The following is a 25,635-nucleotide window of genomic DNA, read 5'->3' as shown; positions in this document are numbered from 1 at the left end:
TCAATTTGGAAATGTGTATTTGTAGATATGTGCCTTAATGCCACATCAGAGTGTACTAAGCTTGTCCCTCCTAAACCTTCTCTTACTTTTTTTCTCTCTTGTATATTTTCCCCTTCCTGTTGTCCCTCGTGTGTGTGTGTGTGTGTGTGTGTGTGTGTGTGTGTGTTTGTGTGTGTGTGTGTTTAAAGCTTACCCCCTCTCTAATTTTGATGCATTTAGTATGTTTTCCATGCTCTGGCTGATTTAATATGCACCATTTGGTGTTTTGAGCACTAAAACTGATTGGGGAAAGTTTCTTGCCCTGTTATTATTAGTCTCTAGTCTTAATGCACCCCCTGTGAATCTGAGAGAATTGCCATTTAGTTATAAATGTGCCACGTCCCATCCACTGATTGATATAGCAAGTAGTCAGAAGCTAAATTCTGGAGCCTTATTACTTGGGTTAAATTTTGGCTCCACTGTTGTATACTTTCAGCTTATTTTTATTTTCCTTTTGCCTATAAGTTCAAGTTAATAATAGTATATACTATCATAGGGTTGTTTGGAGGACAAGTGAGTTAATATAAGTAAAGTACCTAAAACAGTGCCATGTAGGGTTGACTGTAATTATTACTTACAGTTTTTTTTAATGTTTATTTTTGAGAGACAGAGAAACAGAACATGAGCGGGGGGAGGGGCAGAGAGAAAGGGAGACAGAATCTGAAGCAGGGTCCAGGCTCTGAGCTGTCAGCAGTGAGCCCAATGCAGTGCTCGAACTCATGAGCTATGAGATCATGACCTGAGCTGAAGTTGGACGCTCAACCAACTGAGCCACCCAGGCGCCCCTATAATTATTACTTTAATACATGTAAAGTGCTTTTGACAGTTCGTGGCTTCTTATTGTTGTTCCCTTGTCTGGTATGTTCCCTTTGTCTGGTGGTATTAGCAGCATCCGATGTTTTAAAACTAGAAAACTTAAAAAATTATCACAATTAAAATAATACCATATTTGTCAGATACTATTAAGCGTTTTAATGGATTCCCTTCACTTTTAAATCATTACTTTTTTTGAACTTCACAAGTAAGATAGTTATATTTTTCCAACTTATTCTGAACAGTTAACATCAATAGGCATTTAAAATCAGTTATATATATAAGCTGTTTTTTTTTCCTTTTGCCACTTCTAATTCATGTCACTTTTAGTTTGCCTCTTTCAGGGCATAGCACATTAACAGTGTGGTTTCTAGTATTTCAGTCCTACTTGAGGGGAGTGTTGAAATGTAACTCTTTCTTAAAATGATCACTAAAAATTAAGGGGGTTTAAACATCTGCTTAGGAGTTTAATTCACCTTTTCCATCAACTCACTGTGTCATTTGGGTCACTGCACTTGAATTTTTTGTTATGAGTGGCTTTAGAAAATCTGAATATGTAATGGTTTACAACTTCACAATATAACCATGAGAAGCAAAAGGCAAACTGTTGGAAAAAAAAAAAAGGTTTTGTAGTAATTAGTTATGATTTGTCCTTTGAAAACTCAAAGCTACTTACTGAGATGGGAGATTGAGGACTGAGATGCTGTTTTACTATTAATAAAGAGCAGTATATTTTCTGTGTTTTTCTTGCTTTCCCCTCACACGATGGGGCGGGAGGGGGAGGGGGGAAATAGATATACTAATAGTTAATTTATAGTCCTGAAATAACCTTCACATTGTTTCCAAATTTAATATACTGCACAGTAAATATAAATAACCTTCAATAAAATATTTTTAAAATTTAAAACTGTGTTTCTTTAACAGATTTCTATAATCCAGGAGCTTGTTACGAATTATGAAGCCTCTCTTAAAACGTGTGACTTTTTTAGCCCTTATGGTAAGTTTAAATTAGATTAAACTGGAATTTGAATACTCATTTCAATCCATTTTTAATCACTTAAAGTAAAACTAACATATTTTATGTATGTGCTACACATACCTATTTACTAAATAGTTGTTTTTGAATTAATAATGAAAAGGGCACTTTTATTTATTTATTGTTTTGAGAAAGAGAGAGTACACAAGTTGGGGAGAGAGGCAGAGGGGAGGGGAGAGGGAGAGAGAGAGAGGGAGGCAGGGAGAGGGAGAGAGAGAGAGAGGGAAGCAGGGAGAGGGAGAGAGGGAGAATCTTAAGCAGGCTCCATGTTCAGGAAGGAGCCTGAGGCAGGGCTTGATCCCACAAACCTGCGATCATGACCTAAGCTGAAATCAAGAGACGCTCAACCAACTGAGCCATCCCAGTGCCCCTTGAGAAGATCACTTTCAATCTTACTTAAGTTTTCCACAATCTTGTGAGGTGGGAGCTAACTCTGTTTTAACATGAGTAAGCGCTTGAGAGGTTGAGTGGCTTGTTTAAGGTCATATAGTTAGATTACACTGAAACCTATTTTTCCCAAATTCCTACTTCTCTGTTCTTTCTACTAGTTCATTACTTTGAATTCTGTATGATTTAGGAGCACCCGGGTGGCTCAGTCAATTAAGCATTCAACTTCAGCTCAGGTCATGATTTCCCATTTCGTGAGTTTGAGTCCCACGTTGGGCTCTGTGCTGATAGCTCAGAGCCTGCAGCCTGCTTCGGATTCTGTCTCCCTTTCTCTCTGCTCCCCCTGCCCCCACCCCGCTTATGCTCTGTTTCTCTCCAAAAGTAAATAAACATTAAAAAAAATTTTTTTTAAATTCTGAATGATTTGGTTCTTTCTCTCTTTGTAGGGACATGTGTAATTCAAGGCATCTTAGTTTAGAGAAAACACTCTAGAATGCTTTCAGTCATGCAGATGGTAACTTTAGTCTGAGTTCTTCATGTATCTTTTACGTGTTATTGCTCTTTTGTTTTTGTTTGAAATAAATTTCATAATGAAATATCCGAAACAGAAATAAATAGAATTATGAACCCTTGTGTCCCCTTCACCCAGCCTCTATTACCAGTATTTTGCCAGTCTTATGTAAAGTTATCTCCTGTCTAGTTTTTTCTCTGGGGTATTTTTTTTAATGTCCATTTATTTATTGAGAGAAAGAGCACACATGTGTGCACGCATGAGCTAGGGAGGAGCAGAGAGAGAGAAAGAGAGGATCCTAAGCAGGCTCCATACTGTCAGCACAGAGCTTGATGTGGGGCTCGAACTCATGAACCATATCATGACCTGAGCCAAAATGAAGAGTCAGATGCTTATCCAGCTGAGCCACCCAGGCCCCCCATTTCTAGGGTATTTTTAAAGCAGACATACTGTTTCACCTGTCAGTATCTTAGTGTACATCTCTGTTTAAAACACTTAGAAGATACAACCACAGTGCTATCTCACATAGTATTAACACTCATATCCTAATATCTAATACCCAGTCCAAATGTAAATTTCCCCAGTTTCCTCAAAAACTGTCTCTGCATAAATGGCTTATTTGAATCTGGCTCCAGCATAGGTCCACACTTTATATTTGGTTATGTCTCTGATAATTTTTTAATCGTGATAATTAACCTCCTGCCATTAAAAAAACTACAATCACTATTTGTTGTAGGTCATTTGTATTTTGGAATGTCCCATATTATGGATTTGGCTGAATGCTTTCTCCTGGTATCATTTAATATATTTTGCTATCCAGATTTCATGTGAACTTCTAGTTAGATTTACAGGCTTGATTAGATCCAGGTTCCTTGTGAATACTTCTTATGTGATGCTTTGTACTTCCTGTTGTATCACATCTGGAGGCAGAAGACATTCTGGTTATTTGTCTTTGTGATGTGAAGATTGATCAGGGTTCAGATGTTACAGCCTGATCTGCTGGTTAAAAAGTTCCTCTTACCTAATGATTTTAGCAGTCACTGAGGATCACTGCCTCAATCCCTTTTATTCTATAATCATTTCCCCTCTACATTTATAATAGCTAGAATTCTCTTATAAACAACTTTTCCTTATCAGGAATGCCTGGGTGGCTCAGTTGGTTGAGTGTCTTTAGGCTCAGGTCATGAGCTCATGGTTCGTGCGTTCAACCCCATGTTGGGCTCTGCTCTGACAGCTCAGAGCCTGGAGCCTGCTTCAGATTCTGTGTCTCCCTCTCTCTCTGCCTCTCCCCCTGCTTGTGCTCTGTCTCTGTTTTTCTCTCTCTCTCTCTCTTTCTCAAAAATAAACATTAAAAAATTTTTTAAAAAAGGAACTTTTCTTTATCAAATGTTTGGTTTCCCTGAGATATAGTTTATATAAGAAGAACAAGATAAATGCTTGTCTTTTCCTTTATTATTTGTTTTAATTTATGTTAATTTCTGTGTTTACAAGACTTTTTTTTTTCTGTGGTATGGGTAAATCCTCCATTCTACTTTTTCTACCTGATTTCATACCTGTATCCATTTTAAAATCCATTTTGAGAGCTTGATATTTATCTACTCTTCTGTAGCTTGAGGAATGGCATGGAGCTCAGCTGACTATGTGTGACTGCTTTTGTCACATGGCAGGGCTAATTCCACCTTGTCAGGAAGGTATCTTCATACACTTCAACCTGGGGTTTCCCTGATTTGGGGTTGAGTCTTAGGAAGTGCAAAGCCCTGGCAGTTCTTGTCTTTGTGACAGTCTTGCAGTGGTATTTAGGGACATCTGTTCACCAAGCTGTGACCTTGATTTTTCTGGGCCTGCTGCCTTATGTTCTGAGCCGGAGAATGCATCTGGCTAGACTGATTCACCTCTTTTCCCCAGCACTGTTTCTTTGGAGTGAAGTAGAGGTCAGAAGTCTGTGAAACCAGCATGTTGTTTCTCTTCCCGGCTGCTACTTTTTGAACTTTATGGCATAAAGTCCTACCTCTCTCTGTTGACATTGGTCATTTTTCTGGGTTTTTTACTGCTTATTCTTATAGTAATTATTAATTTCATCATGCATTAAGGGAGAGAAAGTATATGACTTACTTTACTTTGCCTTCTTCTTTATAATAATTTTATATTTGTTTGATTGCAGAAAATGGAGAGAAGGAACCCCCAACAACACTTCTCTGGGTTCAGTATTTCCTGGCACAGCATTTTGATAAACTTGGGCATTATTCTTTAGCTTTGGATTACATTAATGCTGCAATTGCTGGTACTCCCACTCTAATAGAATTATTCTATATGAAGGCAAAAATTTACAAGGTAAAATCCTAGTCATGTTTTTTGAATAGCTGAAGAATTTGGCTACTTTAAGAACCCTTGGAGTTTTTTCCATATAGAAATAACTCCTATGGTACCCTGATAATCTATTTCTAATACTCTAATAGTCCTAGGGAGTTTTATGTTACATAGTTGTATAAGCAGTGTATAATCAGTGTTAATTACTTGAATCATCTCTTAGTAAATGTAAATTATAACTTATCTAAGGATTTCTAGAGAAGTTTGACAGAAATGGTACCAGATTTCTAGTTTGTCTCTATGATTTATATTCACCCATATTCTTTTAGTAACAAATACTGTGATTTCTTTAATAATGCTTTCATTTCTTAAAGCATATAGGTAATCTCAAAGAAGCTGTAAAGTGGATGGATGAAGCGCAGTCTTTGGACACAGCTGATAGATTCATCAACTCCAAATGTGCAAAATATATGCTTCGAGCAAACATGATAAAAGAAGCAGAGGAAATGTGTTCCAAGTTCACAAGGGTAAGAAATGCCATATGCGAGTGTGTACTTTTCTGAGTTAGTACAATTAAACTTAAGCTCTATGATGATTTGTGAAGTTTGCCACTAAAGTTCATAAGAATTCATTTTTGTCATTATTTTTATTAATCCCATCTAGCTTGTGTCCTAAGGATGGTTTCTTACTGTGGTTCAGTGTGTGTATGCGTGTGCTTCTGGTGGGGGACGGTTGAAAGACAATGATAGGAGCACAGTATCATTATATGAAAATAAGCAATATACCAGACTTCAGTGCTTATATGTAATATTCAATTCACAACTCTTTTGTCTCATTAGTAATTTGTGGCTGCTTTTTATTTCTCTTTTCAGTTTCTTTTGAATTGCTCATAGAGTTTTTTCTATGTAGAACCAGCCTCTTCGAGCTATAATTTCTGACATTTCAGAATTTAAGTTCTCTGAAATTGTTGGGCTGAACATCTGTTCCTTTCCTGTCCCTCCTTCCCCATTTGTACATCTCTTTTTCCACATGAACTTTCTATCTCATTATGAAAATAGTAAGTTTATGGTTCAAAATATATGTAGACTAATGGAACACAATAGTAAGCTCAGAAACAGATTGACATGTATTTGGAAACTTGGTATATAGCCACAGGTGCTTTCAGAATCAGAGATGAAAAGATATTGCTGGCACAACTGACAAAAATAAAATGACATTCTTCTCCTGCACACAAATAGATTCCAGGTTGATTAAAGAAAGTATTAAATTTATCTTATAGTTTGAGGTAGGAAGCATTTGTTAAGAAACTAAAAAAATTTAAGTATAAGGGTAAAATTGATATATTTGACCATATTAAAAATTAAAGTGTACATATAACAAGGAATAACCATAAACAAAATGAGACGGTAGACCATAGAACTGGAGAAGGTATTTCCAAACCATATGATGGAATAAGATTTTATAGGGGTGCCTGGGTGGCTCAGTCAGTTGGCCATCTGACTTTGGCTCAGGTCATGATCTCACAGTTTGTGGGTTTGAGCCCTACATTGGGCTCTGTGCTGACAGCTCAGAGCCTGGAGCCTGCTTCGGATTCTGTGTCACCATCTCTCTCTGCCTCTGCTTGTTGTGCTCTATCTCTCTCTCAAAAATAAACATTAAAATAAAAATTAAAAAAAAAAAGAATTTATAAAGAACTCCACAAAGAATTCACTGAAATAGTTCCTTAATACACATTGAATGTGACATTGAGGCATAAATAGGAAACCACATTTCCAAGTTTAATTTCCAAGTTTTAATTAAGATACCCTGGAATAAATACCTTTTACCTCCGAGTGTACATTATGTATACAATGGAGGGCCTTATTGCTGGTGTTTGTGAGTGATTTAGGATGAAAGTAAGTTACCCCTGTGCCCTGTGATACTAATGTTTTCCTCATGCAGCCCCAGCGTACCACCTTCCTTAAATGTTAACTAGATTCTGGTTGTGTTTGGGTGTTTGTCAAAACTGCTTATAATTTAGAAGTCACAGAATAGCTTGAATTTTGTTGTGAAATCTTAACTACTTACAAGAATGTCATAGAAACAAAAACACACACATTAAACCTCAATAAGAGAAAGACAAGATGAGAGAAACATGGGCAAAGGATGTGAATAGTTAGCTCACACAAGTGGAAAATGGAATGGCCAAAAAAGATGCTTGCATTAGTAATTAGAGAAACAATAAGATCTCATTTCGTACCATCAAAGTGGCATAAGTATTCATAGGTATTGGTAAATAATATGTCATATATATCATATATACACATATCTCCTATGTATACATATGGATCACATACAGCAAAACCTTGGTAATACTCAAAACAAATTATGAGTAATTTGTTCTGCGAGTGTTCCACAAGACGAGCAAGCATTTCTAATAAATTTTAACTTGATAAATGAGCAGTGTCTTGCAATATGAGTGGTACGTGATGCTGAACATCACATGATCACAACTGAGCCAATGGTTCTTGAAAGTCGCTTTGATAAACAAACGCTTTGGAATACAAGCATGTTTCCGGAATGAACTGTACTTACAAACCAAGGTTTTACTGTATACGAAATACATGTCCTGTATATGTAGGATGAGAGAGAGAGAGAACAGATGGTCCATAAGTAGTAGCGTTTAATGAAAACTTAAATGTCTGTACATACACACACAGCTCTCGCTCTCCCTCTCAGCTCTTGCTCTCCCCTCAGAGAGAGCGAGAGAGAGAGAGAGCTCTGTGTGTGTATGTACAGACATTTAAGTTTTCATTAAAGGCTACTACTTATAGACCATCTGCTCTCTCTCTCTCATCATAAAAATGGCTTTTGCATCTGAACCTGCCTGAGCTCTCCTTTCTCATATTTAGAGTAATGCTAATAATTTATATACCATTTGTAAGGGGAAATGTAAAGTAGCTTTAACAGTTATTAAGCACTGAGCTAAGTATGTTATATACATAATCTCATTTAATCCTATCAGTCCTCTGATATCATTACTCTCATGTTATAGTTAGAAAATATTTAGAGAAGTCAGGTACTGTGCCCATTGGAGATCACCCAGCTAGTCACTCCTTTTGGAGCCAGGATTCTAGCTTAGCAGTCTCTGACACTAAAGCCCATGTTTTAGAATGGTAATAGGAGCAGAAACTGTAGTGACTAGTGTTTCAGAAATTCACACACCACAGGATCAATAGATTGCGAAGTGGTAGATGTAATGTAGAGGGAAAGAAGTAGCAAGAGTGATGGGTATTAGGAGAAGAAAACTAAAATGAGCAAAATCGTCTTAGTGTTCATGTTCACCTACCACTGACTCATGTGTTTGTCTGACGTTTTGCAGCAAGGTAGGTGAGGCTCTGAAGGGGTCATGTAGTAGATAGTGCAGGGGTTCAAACTCTTTGATGCCCTTTGCCCTGCGGCACAGATTTGGAGACGGTAAGAAGTACAGGAGTAGATACAGAAGCAGGCGGTGTCTGTGCAGGAAAGTACCACCTGGAAGCCAAAGCAGAGATCGGAAGGAAAGTGCAGTTAAAATGAATATACAGGGGTTCCTGGGTGGCTCAGTCTCTTGAGCGTCCGACTTCGGCTCAGGTCATGATTTCACAGTTTGTGAGTTCGAGCCCTACATCCGCCTCGCTGCTGTCAGCCTCAGGGCAGAGCCCGCTTTGGATCCTCTGTCCTCCTCTCTGCCCCTCCCCCACCTTGTGCTCTCCCCCAAATAATAAATATTAAAAAAAAATAAAACGAATATACAAAACTTCTTTCAACGTTTGTTTTTTTTTTTTTTTTTTTTATTTTTTTTTTTTTTGGGACAGAGAGAGACAGAGCATGAACAGGGGAGGGGCAGAGAGAGAGGGAGACACAGAATCGGAAACAGGCTCCAGGCTCCGAGCCATCAGCCCAGAGCCTGACGCGGGGCTCGAACTCACGGACCGCGAGATTGTGACCTGGCTGAAGTCGGACACTTAACCGACTGCGCCACCCAGGCGCCCCGAATATACAAAACTTCTTAACTAGATCAAGTCCAGTGATTTTAAAAACCAACCAACACACACACACACGCACGCACGCACGCACCCAAGTCACAGACAACCAGGATGTGTTTGAAAAGGCACCACAGAATGAAGAAGAAGGGGAATGGTTGTCTGTTTGAGGAGAGGAGTCATCAAACCCCGTGGCTCAGCTGGCTTGTCAGAATTGCCTCTGGTAATTCACTCTTGACAAGCTGTCCTGCTGGATGGAGACCTGGGTCTGCTCAGCCACCCTCGTTCCTGGGCCAGATGGGCCCAGAACGTGTGGTGGATAGCCCAGGGAGTGAGCCAGCAGAGGCAGACTGCTAACCTCAAATAACCAGTTTATGTCTGATTATAAGTGATTCTATCTGATCACTAATAAGTGAGTGAAGTGTGCATATTTTCTTCTGGCAGATTTTTCAGTGTTTTAGAACCTGTGTACAGAGTTGCTGATGCAAGCTGGACAGTTCTAGCTGGTAAAGATTTTGAAATGAAAAATAATGTAGATTTCTTATAAAAATATGTAGTCACCAAAAGATGGAAAATATATACAACCATAAGGAAGAAATAACATACACCCATAATTCCATTCACTGAGAGATAACCAGTTTTTACACTTTTAATGAGAATACTGAAATTGGAACAGGTCACAAAAAATGGGTGTGAAAAAGAACTGAAGACTGAAATTATTTATGAATATGTGCCTTTGCCATTTTTCCCTGGGGTCACATAAAATATATTTGAAATAACTCTTCTAAATTGTGATAAAACTCCAGTGGCCCTCCATTGAAACTAGGTACTTTAGGTCTTACACTCTTCTCAGAATTCTCATTGAACCCAAGTTAACAAATATTCTTTTTATTTATTTTTTATTTTTATTTTTTGAGAGAGAGACACACACACACAGAGGATGTGTAGGGGAGGGGCAGAGGGAGAGGGAGAGAGAGAATTAAGCAGGCTCCATGCCAAGCTCAGAGTCTGATGCAGAGCTGAATTTCACAACTGCAAGATCATGATCTAAGCCAAAACAGGAGTCTGACACTTAACGGACTGAGCCACCCATGTGCCCCTAAGTTAACAGATATTCTTTACAAATTCCCTTATTTGGCTTTGTCAGCCTAATGCAAATGGGAGGAGTTGGTATGGAACAAGAAGCAGACCCAGGGACACAAAGATAGTGCCAGCTGATAGCCTGAGGTGGAGGGAGGAGACCAGGAAACCAAAGGAGCCCTGGAACTAACAGATTCAGCAGTAACTGGGTGTACATCACAGTGACCGAGTCAGCAAGGAAAGGTTAAGCAGCGGTTGCTTAAAAAGAAAATAAGCAGTGCTTCCTAAGGATTACTGTTAAATATTTTAAATATTTAAATAAATGAATATTTTAAATAAAAGTGTTCAAAAACTTAGTTTCAGCAATCTGGAGTCTTTTCTGGGTAGGGTGTTGAATACCCCAACAGAGCTGGGTAAATAAGACATTATGTAATTTCGCATCAGTAGGAGCCTTTGGAAGAACCTTGAGCTATTTGTCTATTGCTATGTATTGTCATAATGATACTTGTAGCCACAGTTGTAAAAGAGAAAATGAGGTCTTTAGGATCTCTTTTGTTGTTTGTGTCCTATATTTATGAATGCTTCTGTTTCAGGAAGGAACATCTGCTATGGAAAATCTAAATGAGATGCAATGCATGTGGTTTCAGACAGAATGCATTTCAGCTTACCAGCGTTTGGGGAGATATGGGGATGCCTTGAAAAAATGCCATGAAGTAGAAAGGGTAAGTTGTAGAACTTTGACTTTACTTTTCTCCTGTAAGGTGATGAAAAAAGCGGGTTGATTTCTACATGGGATCATCTACCTGTTCTGCTTTGGAAACTTCACTGTGAAAAACATGCTTGGTCTTTAGCTTTTCAAACATTCAGAAGTTGTGAATAAGTGATTGCTTTGTTTTGATCTTCAAATGGTTATGATTGAGACAGGTCTGCGTAATTTGGTCTGAGGGAAGAAGGAAAAGATGAATTTATCAAGCCATTACTGTTATTGTTAACATATATTCAAAATTTGTTTTTCCTAATCCGGCCATTATTTGATCTCCTCACTAGCCCAGAAGGACACACAAGCTGATGGCCACCTCTTTCCCCTTTACATCAGGATCTGCTCTGGAGCCAGCCTCTCTCCAGTTTGTCTTCCCAGGATACTTGTTCTCATGTCCGATACTTTGTACAGCAATCTGTGGCTGGTTTGCAGGCTTATTTTATTACTTGCTTTTAGGATTATGTGTGATGTGTCCTAGTGAGGGGACTTTTCTTTTCCTTTGTGTGAATTTTGTTTTCCTGTTCTTTGTCATCTCTGAAGCACTCTCCTTCCAAATGGACAACAGGAGGAAAAGAGCCACAAAAGCACCCCTGAGGCAGTCCTCAGCAGCCCTCAGTTGTGGGGTCAATCGGCAGCACTGTTCCCATGCTGACGCAGTATAAAACCACAGGCGTCGTAGTCAGGTGAGCCTGATGTCTGCACTCTAGCAGTCACTTTGGCCTTTTTCCCCATGTGAAACTTCCAAGGTTACCCAAAAGAAAGCCTAAATCTTAGGGGGTGGCTTTTGCTGGGAACTGGAACTAGGATTATACCTGATCCCTTTTGGAAATAACCTAGTTTTTTGTTTTTGTTTGGTTTCTTTGCTTTTTTCTTTTTGAGCCTGGGCTTGCTGGCTATATCTCTGGGGGAAAATCCATATCTTCTCCTTGAAAAATATAAAGCCCTCAGATGATACGCGAAATACTTAGGCAATATCCAAGCATTCTAATTTAAACCCGGCTCTTATTTCTGTGATAAAACCATAGATCACCAGTTTGTTTCAACATTCCTTAGATGACCAGCACTTTAAAAGCATTCTTGTTACTAAGGAAAGATACATGCTTATTACCCAGGACATTCTCAGGGAGCAATAGATTGTTTCCTGAATGAAGAAGCTACTAGGCACTTATGGATCAGTAATTCCAGCAAGGGCATGGCTAGATATTTACCAGATTTTCTGTGAAAGTGAAATTTGCACATCCTTAGGGTCATTATAACTATGAGTGTCTCCAGCTTCAGCCCCACCCCTCCTAATATTCATGACTATCAATAGTTCTCTTGGTGGTATTTCTTGAGGATTGTTAGAATATGATTAATAGCTCTTCCATTACTAAGTTTCATTTAGATTATGCTCTCCCTTAAATTTTTAGTGACTTTTGTCTGAGTGACATGAAATAAAAGTCTGTAATGTCAGATAAACTGTGTCTCTTGTTCAAGAAATAGGATTTGACTGGTAGAAAGCATTTTTGAAGAAAAAAAAAATAGAAAACCATTGGCTATCAGAGATTAAAATAGGCAGAAATTGTCACCCTCTGGTCATGTTATATAATCATTTCTAGAAACTTTACTGTTTCTGTTTTGGATTTGTTAGTGCTTGAGGACAGAAAGAACCAGACACAGATAAGTGAGGGAAGAGCCTATTCTTATGCCATTTGTGAGCTAGTCTTTTATAGTGAGTTATTCATAGTAAAAGTAAGACTTAACTCTTCTAGTGTATGTAGAAATGTGAGTGCTTAGTATAAATAAGGTGATTAAATATTTGCCGATTGATTAATACTAAATTAGTAATGCTATTAATTTCATTTCTAATAAAATTAACATAATCTGAAAGAATTCTTAATGATATAATTTGTTAGGATTTAAGAGTAATTACAGAATTCAATGATTTATTATGATAAATATCTTCATGACCTACTTTTGTGCCTGGATTTTAAGTATTTTAGTAAAGAAATGATGACCTTTCAAAAGTAAAACTTTGCAGTTAACCTTCACCTTCAGTGAATACGGATGTAAGTTCAAATAAGGTCTAGGCCTTTCTTCTGCCTTCAAGAACTTACTCAAGAATTCTCCCCTTGAAGGCAGTTTCAGCCATGACATGTATTGCTGTAAGCTTTTAGTTAATTGCATTTGTAATGTTAGAATTCTAGAATGGCCCAGGATAGTATTTTTTTTGCTTTCATCTTGCAGCCCTCATAGGATTTTAGGATTATATGTAAAGGTTATGAAGTCCAGCCTAATCTGATGTTTAGAACTTGAGGTTTATTAAAAATAAAACAAAACAACCATCTTTAAAGACACTAGATATAAACATGTGTTCATAATAATTTTATATTTCAAGACTTTTTTCTTTTCTTTTTTCCCAGGGATTAGTTTCTCATTTTAGTATGCTGATTTATGTCTGAAATGGATCAGTAATACTTATTTCTAAAACTTTATGATAAGATCTAGGATTTCTGATAGATCAGAACCATAGGCAGTTCATAACTTTATCTTCTAGCATATCTTAACCTTTATCTAGTTGATGTGTGCTTTATAATAACAGATTTTCTATAATGGGGGTAGAGTTGCTTACTACCCTAGTTCGTCTAATTATTATTATTTTTCAAATCAGAGGTTTTTGTTGCCTTTCTGTATATGACCTTTTGTTGGGCTCCTCCAGGGTTGCCGAGAAGTAAGGGGGTGGGGGAATCTGGGTAAGAAGAGAGGGACTAATACGGAATTCCTAAAGGAAACCGTGCTCTTAGGCCACGAATAGCATTTCTTTATTCTCTACTGACTCGTCTTATTTTGATTCAAGCCTAATTTTGACAAATTAAGCAATTCCTGCCCCTCCCCCAAAGAACTAGTAATTTATGATGAGGGGAAAATGGAGTTAAGAGTGTGAGCTGTCTATTAAAATTTGGTTACCTGGTTTCTGCAGGAAGCTGATAAGTGACCGTATTATGCTGGAGTATGGGGAAGCTAACTTCACCTGTTTGTGTCATCTAGCTTATTTTTATGTTTTATCAATCTAGAGACTTAAAAATCACCCCAAGATAGTGTAAGGGAGATCTTTGTGGGGATGGAATAGTTCTGTGTCTTGATTGTGGTGGTGGTTACATGAATCTACACATGTGATAAAATCGCATTAGAACTATATACCCACATTGTATCAATGTCAGGTTTTTGATTTTGTTCTCACACTATAATTATGGAGGATATAACTCTTAGGAGGAAATTGAGAGACCAGTGTACGGGGTATCTCTGCACTACCTTTGTAACTTCTTATGTATCTGTAGTTGAAAATAAAAAATTAAAAAAAAAAAAAAAGAAAGTCAAGCTAAGATTATTTAGTTGTTTCTTAAAAGGATTCTACAATATAGCGTTTCTTCCCAAAGCAAAATTATTTTGTTAGTATCCTACTTTTTCTAATTAACTCTGGCCATATCCTGTCCACAACTATGAGCTTACTATAGAGTGATCAACATCCAGGTTTGCCCGGGGCAAAGCATATTCTTAAGACACTGGACTTTCCTTGGAAAAACTGAGAAAGCCCCAGGCTAGCCAGGATAAGTTGGTTACCCTATATATGGAAGACTAACTGGAGAGAGGCAGCCTGTGGGCTGTTACTGATAAAGAGGCGGCTTAAATGTTTGTGGTTCTCTACTGCTCCCTCTAAGACTTGACCTAGAATATACGTCTACTAAAGCTGCTAGAGTATCTCTTAAAACTTGTGTCTGCCTTTTACACATAAATGTTTCTTAACTTAAAAAAAGGTCCTGTAATCTCTTAGATGTTATCATCTCATTATGTATTCCTTGATGTGGGCACTGCCATTTTTCCTCAGTTGTATTGAATTTTAAGATTTGGTGCTAGACATAACTTGATTTATATTAACTACGAACAGCTTTATGAAACCTGTAATCCTTTGATAAAAAAACAAGTTTATGTTGATACTTATGAATTGATTTGTCTTATTGATGGGAGGAGTGCAATTTTCAAATATAACACATTAAAGCATGATTCTTGAAGTTATAAACTAATGTTGAATGTTTATTTTTTCCCATTTTTCCCCCTCCACACTGTGTGCTTTTATACTTCTTACCTTAGAATTCTTCCCTTAAAGTCTCAGGTACTTAATGTCATTCTGTGTGTAGTGTATTTCTAATTACCAACACAAATAAAATTATGAAATGATGTGGACAGTTGCTAATGTGTCTTCTGCACAGTGAGTTAGTACTTAGGCCCCCAGGACAGAGGGGAGATGAAGTAGCAGAAGAGCTTAATTTGTATTCATGTATTGAATCATTCATTTTTGTGTATATTTTTGGAGAAGCTAAAATAGGGGAATAGAAAGAAGATGGAGGCAGAGAGGCATATAGGAAAGAACACAAAAGTATCAGTTGTTTTGAATTGTTAATCATCTCCTTGCCATGTAAGGAATTGGTTCTTTAACTTTTCGGGCCATGAACCCTTTGGGAATTGGATGAAAGCCTTGAACTCTCTGCTTAGGACAATGTTATTATGCTTATTTTATACATAGACTCTAGTTTAGGAACCATTGCTAAAATGGAATGTTGGTAGAATAACGGGAGTTTATCAAATGAGAAAAAGCTAGAATGCTCTGTGTTCAATGAAATTTTTAAACTATCTTATTTGATCACTTAACAACCTTATGAAATTGGCTATGTGGATTTCTTTATTCCTACCTAATTTAAATAATTGAAGCTGTAGGAAATTAAGAGGTCACATGCGTGATAAGCATTTTCTCTCTTGAGTTAGCAAAAACTGTGCTTATTGAATGTTAGGCCTGTGCCATGCAGTAGGGATAGAGATGACAGGGCTTGTCCTCAAAGTTGAGTAGAACAGTCTGATTTGTAAACATTTAATGTGAACCTGTGTATATTTGCCCTTCATTCAGAGCTCCATTTAACTCTGCCTTGCTCATTTTGGGGGAATATGGAGGAGAAATATTTCACTAAAACAAAATTATCAATATGTACTGATTTCAAGGTTAAAAAAAATCTGATTATCTGACTTATTACACAGAAATTGAGTGTCGTCACAAAAAGTGATACAGGGAATGGCCAAGTAACAGAAACTTAAGTTGAATGCAAAGAATAATTTGATGTTCTTTGTAGTGTTGAACAGTGGAGAGGGGCAACTAAGTGAAATTGTGACTGTTAACATTGTATTTGGGTTTTTTTATGATTTTCTTTCAAAAAATAGACATTACTGACATATATATAAGGGATAATTTTGTGTTTTTTTTGAAGCATTTTTTTGAGATAACCGATGATCAATTTGACTTCCATACATACTGCATGAGAAAGATGACCCTTCGTGCCTATGTTGACCTTTTGAGATTAGAAGATATACTCAGAAGACATGCCTTCTATTTCAAGGCTGCTAGATCAGCGATTGAAATATACTTGAAATTGTATGATAACCCCTTAACCAGTGAGAGCAAACAGCAAGAAATAAATTCAGGTAACTGAAAAGGAACTTGATGTAAAAGGATGGAAAAGAACACAAAATTTCAGAATGTCCTTAGCATAACAATACATACAAAAGCATTTTGTCAAATGTATGTGAAGACGGCATCAGGTAGCCTGTATGCCCCCAAAACAGTGCAGGGGATAGGGGGAGCTTAGAAAAAGTCAGCAGGATCGTGCTCTGTAGCTAATAATTCTAAATAGCCCTAATTGGATGACTTGTGATCATTTTTATTTTTATTTTATTTTTTTATGTTTTTTAAATTTTTTAAGATTTTATTTTTTTTTAAGTAATGTCTACTTCCAACATGGGGCTTGAACTCACAGCCCTGAGATCAAGAGTCGCACGTTCCATTGACTGAGCCAGCCAGGTGCCCTGCAATCATTTTTATTTTTATCTTCAGTAAGGCCAATTAAGGAAAAATAGAAATGTCTGTGGACTGGGTTCTTTTTCTCTCTTTTTTTAAATTGTAAGTGAAAATAGCTTTGAGCCCCTTTGGGAAAAATACATGTTCTTACAGTTTCTAGTGCCTAGTTAATTGAAAATAATACTGCCAATGAGGATATCTGTCCAGCTTTTTATTCACTAGAATGTTAGTATCTACAGATATTTGAGAGATAGTAATGTGGAGGCAAATTTCGGATCAGATCACAATTCTGTGTGTATGCATTGTCTCACTTGTCCTTGATATATTCCAAGAGGATAGCTGGTGTCATCACCCCCACTGTGCGCAGATTGGGATTGAGACTCAGTGAGATGAAGTGATTTACCTAAATAAAGTCATGTTATCATGTTGGGAGGCAGAACTAGGCCATAATTGGTTAATTTTATTTTATTATTATTTATTTTTATTTATTTTTTTTAGAATCGGTTCATTTTAGTCAATGCAGTGTTTACCAGTTGCCTTTTGTGTGTCAGGTGTGTGATAGGTGGTGGCACTTCCTAAAAACCTCCATATCATTGCCTCTTCCCCCTTTTCCCTTGTAAAAGCTGTACTAAAAATTGCAGAAGAATGTGAGGAACATGGAAACACTGACTTAGAATTTGTATTCATTTGGATATTTGTAGAAAACTTGTCAGCCAAAGAGTTGAAGAAAATGCTTAGCAAGCAGAGAAGAGCTCAGAAAAAGGCTAAACTGGAAGAAGAGAGAAAGCATGCGGAAAGGGAACGTCAACAAAAAAATCAAAAGAAAAAAAGAGATGAAGAAGAAGAAGAAGGCAGTGGTCTCAAAGAAGAACTTATACCTGAAAAATTAGAAAGGGTGAGATAAATTTACTGTCTTTATTTGGTAGAATTTATGTTACTTGGTTCTGTTTTGGTCACGAATGTGTTTTAATTACATCTGTAGATCAGAAGCCCTTTGTAATATTTCAAGGTCATGATACTAGTCAGTTAGTTTTGAGTGATAATACGCAAATTTTGGTTAATGCAGATTATACGTAGAATTGTAGTTGTGGTAGGCAGCATAATGTCCCTTTAAATCTCTTCACATCCTAATCCCTGGAATTTGGGAATATGTTCCATTACATGGCAAAGGGGAATAAAGGTGGCAGATGGGATTTATGATTGTAATTAGCTGGCCTTCAAATAAGGAGGTTAGCTTGGATTGTCTGGGGAGCCGAATGTAATCACAGTGGATCTTTAGAGTAGAGGGAGACAGGAGAGGGTTGGAGTCCTGTAAGGAGAACTCAGCCTGTTACTGGTTTTGAAGAGGGAATGAGGGAGCCACAAATGGAGATTGTGGGCAGCTTTGAGGAGCTGAAAGGGCCTTGAAACATACTCTCCCTTCGAACCTCCAAAAGGGAGGTGGTCCTGCTGGCACCTTGATTTTTAAGCCCAGCCAGACCCATGTTGGACTTCTGACCTACAGACCTGCAAGATAATGAATAGGTGTTGTTTTATGAACACTAACTTGTTGGTAATGTGTTACAGCAGCAATATAATTATTACATCTGGAAACATTTTATATATATTGATATGTTTTAGCTACAAAGAGAAAGCACTTCGTGGCTGGGATTTTCTCAAAGTGTTGGTAGTTATTTAGGGACCAGGTTTAGGGAAATATTTAGTTTTCAGGTTTATTCACTATAGAATCTAGTGTATTTCAAATTTGTCATTTTTTCCAATCACACGATACAGTTATATTTGCCTCTTTACTATAGATGTTTGAAGAATAAGGGGCTATCAGTATTTGGTGTCCCATCTCCTTAAGCCTATGGAATAATTTCCTGTATTTTTTTGGATTTTTATGAGATTATAATGATTTTATAATCAGAAGAAACAATAGAGCCATATCCATTTTGAAATTACTATTTTGAATTTGTTTACAGATGATAGTTTTAAAATGTTTTCTTGCTTATTTCGTCATATAAAGAGAATGGTAAATTACTTTAGAGACATATTAATATGAGATTTTGGGGGAAACTGACTTGTGTAGCTGTTTTTAAATGTAATAATTTTCCTTTCTGTTTCAAAATAGATAGAAAATCCATTAGAAGAAGCTATCAAGTTCCTTATACCTCTTAAGAACCTTGTTGCTGATAACATTGACACTCATCTATTAGCATTTGAAATATATTTTAGAAAAGGTAATAGTTTGAATTCAGTTGTTAATCCTTACTTATATTGGTGACCATATTCAGCATAATCTTTATCAAGTTAGATTGATTTTTGTTTCTTAAAGATCCATTTCAGCCTTCCACAGAAGGCTCCCAATCCCTTTTTCCTTTGCTACTCAAAACTTTTTGGGGTAACTAGTTAGAAAATTATGTTCAAATCCCTTTTAAGAAGAGTTTGAATAGTCATACAAATTGTTTACCTGAAGCAGTTCTACATGATTTCAAACTTTTCTTTAGAAAATAAAAGTTGTCTTTGATAACCAAAGTCAGCTTTGAATTTTACTTATGAATGTTATAGGAAAGGTAACATTTTGTTACTGGAATTTAAGTGAGGCTAAAATAAAGTGACTAAAATAACATACATAAATATTTGATGCTGTTACCTTTCCATGTTTTTCTGACACAGGGAAGTTTCTGTTAATGCTGCAGTCTGTCAAACGAGCTTTTGCCATCAACAGTAATAACCCATGGTTACATGAATGCTTAATTAAATTTTCTAAATCTGGTAAGTATGAAAAAAGGTAATATTTATGTAAAAGCAAGTATGACAGTTCAGAGGCCTCTCATTAAGCTGGATATTAAAGAGATTTACATTAATGTAAAGCAAGGAAAGGATAATATTTATGGTGTGTTTATAAATTAAACATGCTAGCAAAGATATGTTAGAAATTAGTGCATTTTAAGCTAGAATATATTTAGTATTCCAAAGGAGCAATATTTTTACTGTGTGAAATGTATCAAGCTTAATAACAAATATAAATGTATTTCCATTGATTTTGTTTCAAAGGATAGATTAAAAATTTTTTTAATTCCAAATGTTTTGTTTTTATAGTGTCTAATCATAGTAATCTTCCAGACATTGTGAGTAAAGTTCTATCTCAAGAAATGCAGAAAATATTTGTCAACAAGGATTTGGAAAGTTTTAATGAGGATTTTCTCAGACACAATGCTACCTCTCTTCAGCATCTGCTTTCAGGTTGGTATTGGACTCCCAGGGGTAAAACAGTTCTGGAAAGGGTTAGAATGTGGTGAAAATAAACGTTTGGAAAGATGTTCAACCTCACAAGTTATCCTAGAAGTAGAAATGAATGCAATACCATTTTTGATCTTTCCAGTTAAGGAAGGTCTGTTTGTTTGGAAAAAGGAGACGGAAGTACGGTAAAGATGTGGTGGGTAAGCACTCGTGTATCTCGCTGCTGTGAATGTAAACTGGCCCGGCCATTTAGGAAAGCAACCTGTCCTCTTATGAGGAGCGTCACATTATCTGTGATTTTCGCTGTCATCATACTTGGAGCTGTCTTGGTCACTAACGTGTCTCCTACATTGTCCAGTATAGAGCCAGGCGTAGTAGCTTAGTGAATGGTGAATGAATGAGCCAGCTTGCTGTGACCCTGCATCACTACCCAAACTGGACATTATCCCATTACCCTAGCTGGAACTAATGGTGAAATTAAGAGCTTTGAGCCCATATACCCCAGGTGTGAAACAAAAATCTCCAAAATTTACAGGAGAAATGTAAACTGAATATTACTGAAAAATAGCTTTAAAAATATGTTCTTTGTGAATATGCAAGCATTTTCTGGAAGATGTAGAAAGAACACAAATACATGGAGGTTAAATAAAATGGTAATAAACAATGAATGGGTCAACCAAGAAATCAAAGAGGAAATAAAAAAAATACATGGAAAAAAATGAAAATGAAAACACATGGTGCAAAATTTTGGGGATGCAGCAAAAGCTGTTCTAAGAGAGAAGTTGATAGCAACACAGAGCAACATCAAGAAGCAAGAAGACTGTCCAGTAAACAACCTAATCTTAACACGTAAAGGAGACAGAAGAAGAGCAAACAAAGCACGAAGCTAGTAGAAGAAAATAATAAAGATTAGAGCAGAAATAAATGAAATAGAAGCTGAAAACCAATAGAACAGATCAATGACACCAGGAGCTGGTTCTTTGAAGAGATCAACAAAATTGATAAACCTTTAGCCAGACTCAAAAAAAAAAAAAAAAAAAAAGGGAAAAAGGACTCAAAATTAGAAGTGAAAGAGGAGAAATAACAACCGAGTCCATAGAAATAAAAAGGACTGTAAGAGAATACTATGAAAAGGCACATGCCAACCAACTGGACAACCTACAAGAAATGGACAAATTCCTAGAAACGTATAACCTCCTAATACTGAATCCAGAAAAAACAGAAAATTTGAACAAACTAATTACCCAGTAATGATACTGAATCAGTAATCAAAAAATTCCCAACAAACAAAAGTCCAGGACCAGGCGACTTCAAACATTTAAAGAGGAGTTAATACCTATTCTTCTCAAACTATTCCCAAAAACAGAAGAGGAAGAAAAACTTCCAGATTATTCTATGAGGCCAGCATTACCCTATACTAAAACCAGATAAAGACAAAAAACAAAAAACTACAGGCCAGTATCCCTGATGAACATACTTGTAACAGTCCTCAACAAAATATTAGCAAACCATGTCCAACAATACATTAAAAATTCATTCACCATGATCAAGTGGGATTTCTCCCTGGCTTGCAAGGATGGTTCACTATTTGTAAATCAGTCTGTGTGATACATCACATCAGTAAGAGAGAAAGGATAAAAACCATATGATCATTTCAGTAGATGCAGAAAAATTACATAGGAATAAGGATTTTTAAAAAAGCTTTAAAAAATACTTTTCTTTGTGAACATGCAACAATTTTCCTTTTGTCCCTCCACCACACTTCTCTGTGACAGTAATTTGTTCCTTAGATGTATTATTTTAGCATATCATCTTAAAAAAATTATTTTAGCTGAAATGTCGATTGATACTACAGGGCAGCCCATATTTATATTTCCAGTTATAGTGTTTCTTTGGGGAAGGATCGGTTGTTAAATCTGGTCTCCTGGTAAGTGTTTAACAACCATCTCTTTGTGACAGAAGCCCTGCTTTGTAGTGTTTTGCCATTTACAAGCACTCCCATTGTGGTGCCAGGCTGTCAAGAGGATGTCATTAAATTGGGAGTTGGGAAGAGACACTGTACCTGGCTCACAAGTTCTGGTAGGAGGCAGCTCCAACTCACTGCTGACTTTAAGTCATTGGAACCAGATTTTAAGCCACTGGTTAATGTCAATCAAATCAATTGTAAGATATAGGAGTTTGCTCATTTTGTAGTGTCTTGGTATTTCAGGTGCTAAAATGATGTATTTTCTGGACAAGTCAAGGCAAGAAAAAGCAATTGCTATTGCCACTAGACTGGATGAAACTATAAAAGATAAAAATGTAAAGGTAAGATTTTTCAGAATAAGTTTTACAAATTGATGGATACTGAGTGATCTGGCAAAATGTGTGTCTTTACAACCTAATTCTTAAGTGGGCCTTCAGAGTTGGGTCTGGATCTGAGTCACATTAGGCAAGTTTCCATTTCTTAGCTTCCTTTTCCTCATACGACGAGGGTGAAAATACAGGCATACCTGGGAGATACTGTGGGTTCTGCTCCAGACCACTGCAAATAAAGTGAATATCACACTAAAGTGAGTCAAATCATCGTTTTGGTTTTCCAGTGCCTATAAAAGTTCTGTTCGTACTATACCGTAGTCTGTTAAGTATGCAAAAGTGTTATGTCTAAAAAACAATGTGCATACCTTAATTAAAAAAATAGTTTATTATGGTGCTCCTGGCTGGCTTAGTCAGTGAGGGTGTGACTCTTGATGTCAGGGTCATGAATTCAAGCCCCATGTTGGGTGTGGAGCCTACTTAATTTAAAAAAAGAAACCTGTTACTAAAAAATACTAACCATCATCTGAGCTTTCAGCGAGTCGTAATCACTGATCACAGATCATCATAACAAATATAATAATAATGAATAAGCTTGAAATATTTGCAAGAATTACCAAAATGTGACATAGAGACACAAAGTGAGCAAATGCTGTTGGAAAAATGGTACTGATAGACTTGCTCAGTGTAGGGTTGCTACACAGTATCTGCAAAGCACAGCAGAGCAGGCACAATAACACGAGGTGTGTCTGTACTGACCTCATGTACTTGGTTTAAGGGTTAATTGAAATGATAAACTGTGAAGGGCTTGGCACCTGCCTGGCACACAGTAAACACTCAGTACATGGGAACTACTGATTGTTGTTAATAAAGGATATTTCCAGTTTAGTGATTAGGTTCAGAGATTCACTTTTTCAAGTATTAGAAGCATATGGCTTTTTTAAGGCTCTGTTGATTTGATTTCTAAAGTGTTCCTGTTTTGAGGTGATTTCTTACTGTGGGTAGCAAGAAGTTCTTTTACACTGAGGCGAAACCAGTTTTCTTTTGCTTAATTAACAAATTGCATCTTCTGATTAAAGTGATGATTAACCAACATTTTCTCTTAAAAATAATTTTTATTTTCCCCTTTTCCAATAGACTTTAATAAAGGTTTCTGAGGCACTGCTTGATGGCAGCTTTGGGAACTGTAATTCCCAGTATGAAGAATACAGGATGGCCTGTCATAACCTGCTTCCTTTTACTTCCGCTTTCCTGCCCGTTGTGAATGAGGTTGACAGTCACAATGTGGCACTAAACCACACAGCTAACTATGATGTCTTGGCAAATGAGATTTGAAATCCCATAGAAGGTTGACTCCTGTAAGACTCAGAGCTGAATTCAGATCAGGGTTTCTTTTTAAGGGTGTATTTTAATATAGATATGAAATGAAATAATTGGATAGAATTTTTTTTTTTTTTGGATAGAATTTTTAAATGGAGTATTCTGTAAGCTTATTTTATTCTTTATCTGACTCTGCCAATTTACATAAACATCTGTTAAAAATTACCTGTTTATACTTGTACAGTTTTCTTAAACTTTCAAATTATCAGCATTGTGATGGGTGCTGTCACTTCTGTATCATAAATATAATTTCTTACTAAGCTAAGTTGTATACAGCCCCACTGTATTATTTTCTTTAGATGCTGGTTTCAGAAACTATGTTTTGATCTCTTACTGGTTTGTTGTATTTGTTTATTTGCTTGCCTTTTAATTAAAGCATGTCAGTTATAAAGTGTTAACTGTTAAAAACAATATGGAACTTTTTTTGGCAGACACTGGGGTTTATTTTAAAATTTATTTCAGTTTGCCCTTCCTTCCACCTTAATTTTTTTCGTGATTTACCACTTCTTTTTTAGTATCCATGAAAATGATACTTTCTATTGAGTAAGGGTACTCCAGTTTTATGTAGATGATTCAGAATGTGGGGATTGGTTTGCTTCTTAATCATGGAAATTCACTGGTAAGTTTGTTGCATATCTCTAGACCAGTCTTTTAAAGACTCCCGGGTAAGACTTATGCTTCCTTGACTAAATTGCTTGCGTGTCAACAAGTATTTGATATCTGAACAGTGTGCTTCAAGGGAGCATAATAGGGAAGAATGCAAATGACAAGGAAACATTCGTTCTTACTCTTACAGCCACGCATTGACTATTAAATGTTTTTGTATCAGCAAAATGAGAATTTAAACTCCTGTTAGTTTAATTATTAAAACATGGTTCAGCAATATTTTTTTGGGAGGGGGTAAAGGTTTTTGTTCTGTCTGTACAGAAAACAATAATGGAATCATTCAGTAGATTTCTTTCAGAATTGTGTAAATATGTCTAATATTAATACTTCCCTTTGAGGCAAATACAAATTCAAAAAGGGAGATTTTATTTAGAGAAGCCATTCTAATTAAAATGATTTTCCTTCACTCTAAGCTGTTTAGATTCATAATTGTTAAGAGAAAAAAAACTCACTGTAAAATAATGCCAACCTATATATGCTGTAATAAATTATTTTGTACACAGTTGCTTATTTGTATTTGTGTTATTACTTCACACAAAATATTTTTGCAAAATGTTTTCTCTTTTTCTTTGAGGGAATAAAAACTTAATCATCTTAATTTTTACAAGTTTTTAAAAAGAAAGTTGGTTATTAAAAATATTAAAATATTAAAATAAACACCTACCAATAAACTCTGGTGCCACAGCAGCTTGACTTCTTTTTTAGTGTTTTAATAATTTTAGAACTAGGTAACCTTTGTCACTAAATAATCCTGGCACATCTGTAATGTGTTATGTTACTTTCAGCAAGAAGCCACTTGCATAGAGATTCCCGTTAATTGTAATTAATGTGGAATATGTGCTGCAGTGGCAGTCTTTAAATTTTTTCTTTATTTTTATTTTTTTCAGCAGCAGCAGCAGCAGCAGCAGCAGCAGCAGCAGTCTTTTAAAAAGTATTCCATTGGGATCATTTAGGGTTTCTGAGAATTATTGGGTGGATATACTTGAAATGTGAGGAGTCAGGTTCAAGGTATGGAAGTCAGGATACAGGGTGAAATCTAGTCAGCGGATAGAGGTTGGATCTGTTCTCCCTACTCCCATCCCACTTTGAGTGTAAACATTAAATAATCCTGGGATATGGTTGGGGATCCTTCTTAGTTAAGGGAGGCAAGGGTGTGTCATGTCCCACACACCCCCCCCCCCCCCACCTCTTATCTCCACCCTGCCTGCCTCCAACCTTGGCAGATTGCCCTTTACAGTTCAGAAAGCTAAA

At 36.6% G+C, this 25,635-nt stretch overlaps 1 protein-coding gene across 3 annotated transcripts in view; it reads left to right on the top strand.

Annotated features, from left to right (window-relative positions):
- NAA16 (N-alpha-acetyltransferase 16, NatA auxiliary subunit) overlaps window positions 1-24,884 on the top strand; it is a 64,491-nt gene extending 39,607 nt beyond the window's left edge. For 2 of the 3 annotated variants that reach the window (XM_049647005.1, XM_049647004.1), the window contains 11 exons: window positions 1,777-1,849; window positions 4,948-5,117; window positions 5,468-5,620; window positions 10,771-10,899; window positions 16,232-16,445; window positions 17,520-17,713; window positions 18,932-19,040; window positions 19,477-19,575; window positions 19,903-20,046; window positions 22,253-22,350; window positions 23,476-24,883. In XM_049647005.1, coding sequence (XP_049502962.1) covers window positions 1,777-1,849; window positions 4,948-5,117; window positions 5,468-5,620; window positions 10,771-10,899; window positions 16,232-16,445; window positions 17,520-17,713; window positions 18,932-19,040; window positions 19,477-19,575; window positions 19,903-20,046; window positions 22,253-22,350; window positions 23,476-23,673 — 1,581 coding nt within the window. In that variant the 3' untranslated portion in view covers window positions 23,674-24,883. Of the gene's footprint in view, window positions 1-1,776; window positions 1,850-4,947; window positions 5,118-5,467; window positions 5,621-10,770; window positions 10,900-16,231; window positions 16,446-17,519; window positions 17,714-18,931; window positions 19,041-19,476; window positions 19,576-19,902; window positions 20,047-22,252; window positions 22,351-23,475 lie in introns of all 3 variants that reach the window. The other variant, XM_049647003.1, reaches the window with a different exon arrangement.
- Window positions 24,885-25,635: the final 751 nt, after the last annotated feature.

Source organism: Panthera uncia (assembly GCF_023721935.1).
Source record: "Panthera uncia isolate 11264 chromosome A1 unlocalized genomic scaffold, Puncia_PCG_1.0 HiC_scaffold_16, whole genome shotgun sequence".
Lineage (NCBI taxonomy): Eukaryota > Metazoa > Chordata > Mammalia > Carnivora > Felidae > Panthera > Panthera uncia.
This window is presented reverse-complemented; position numbering and strand designations above follow the sequence as displayed.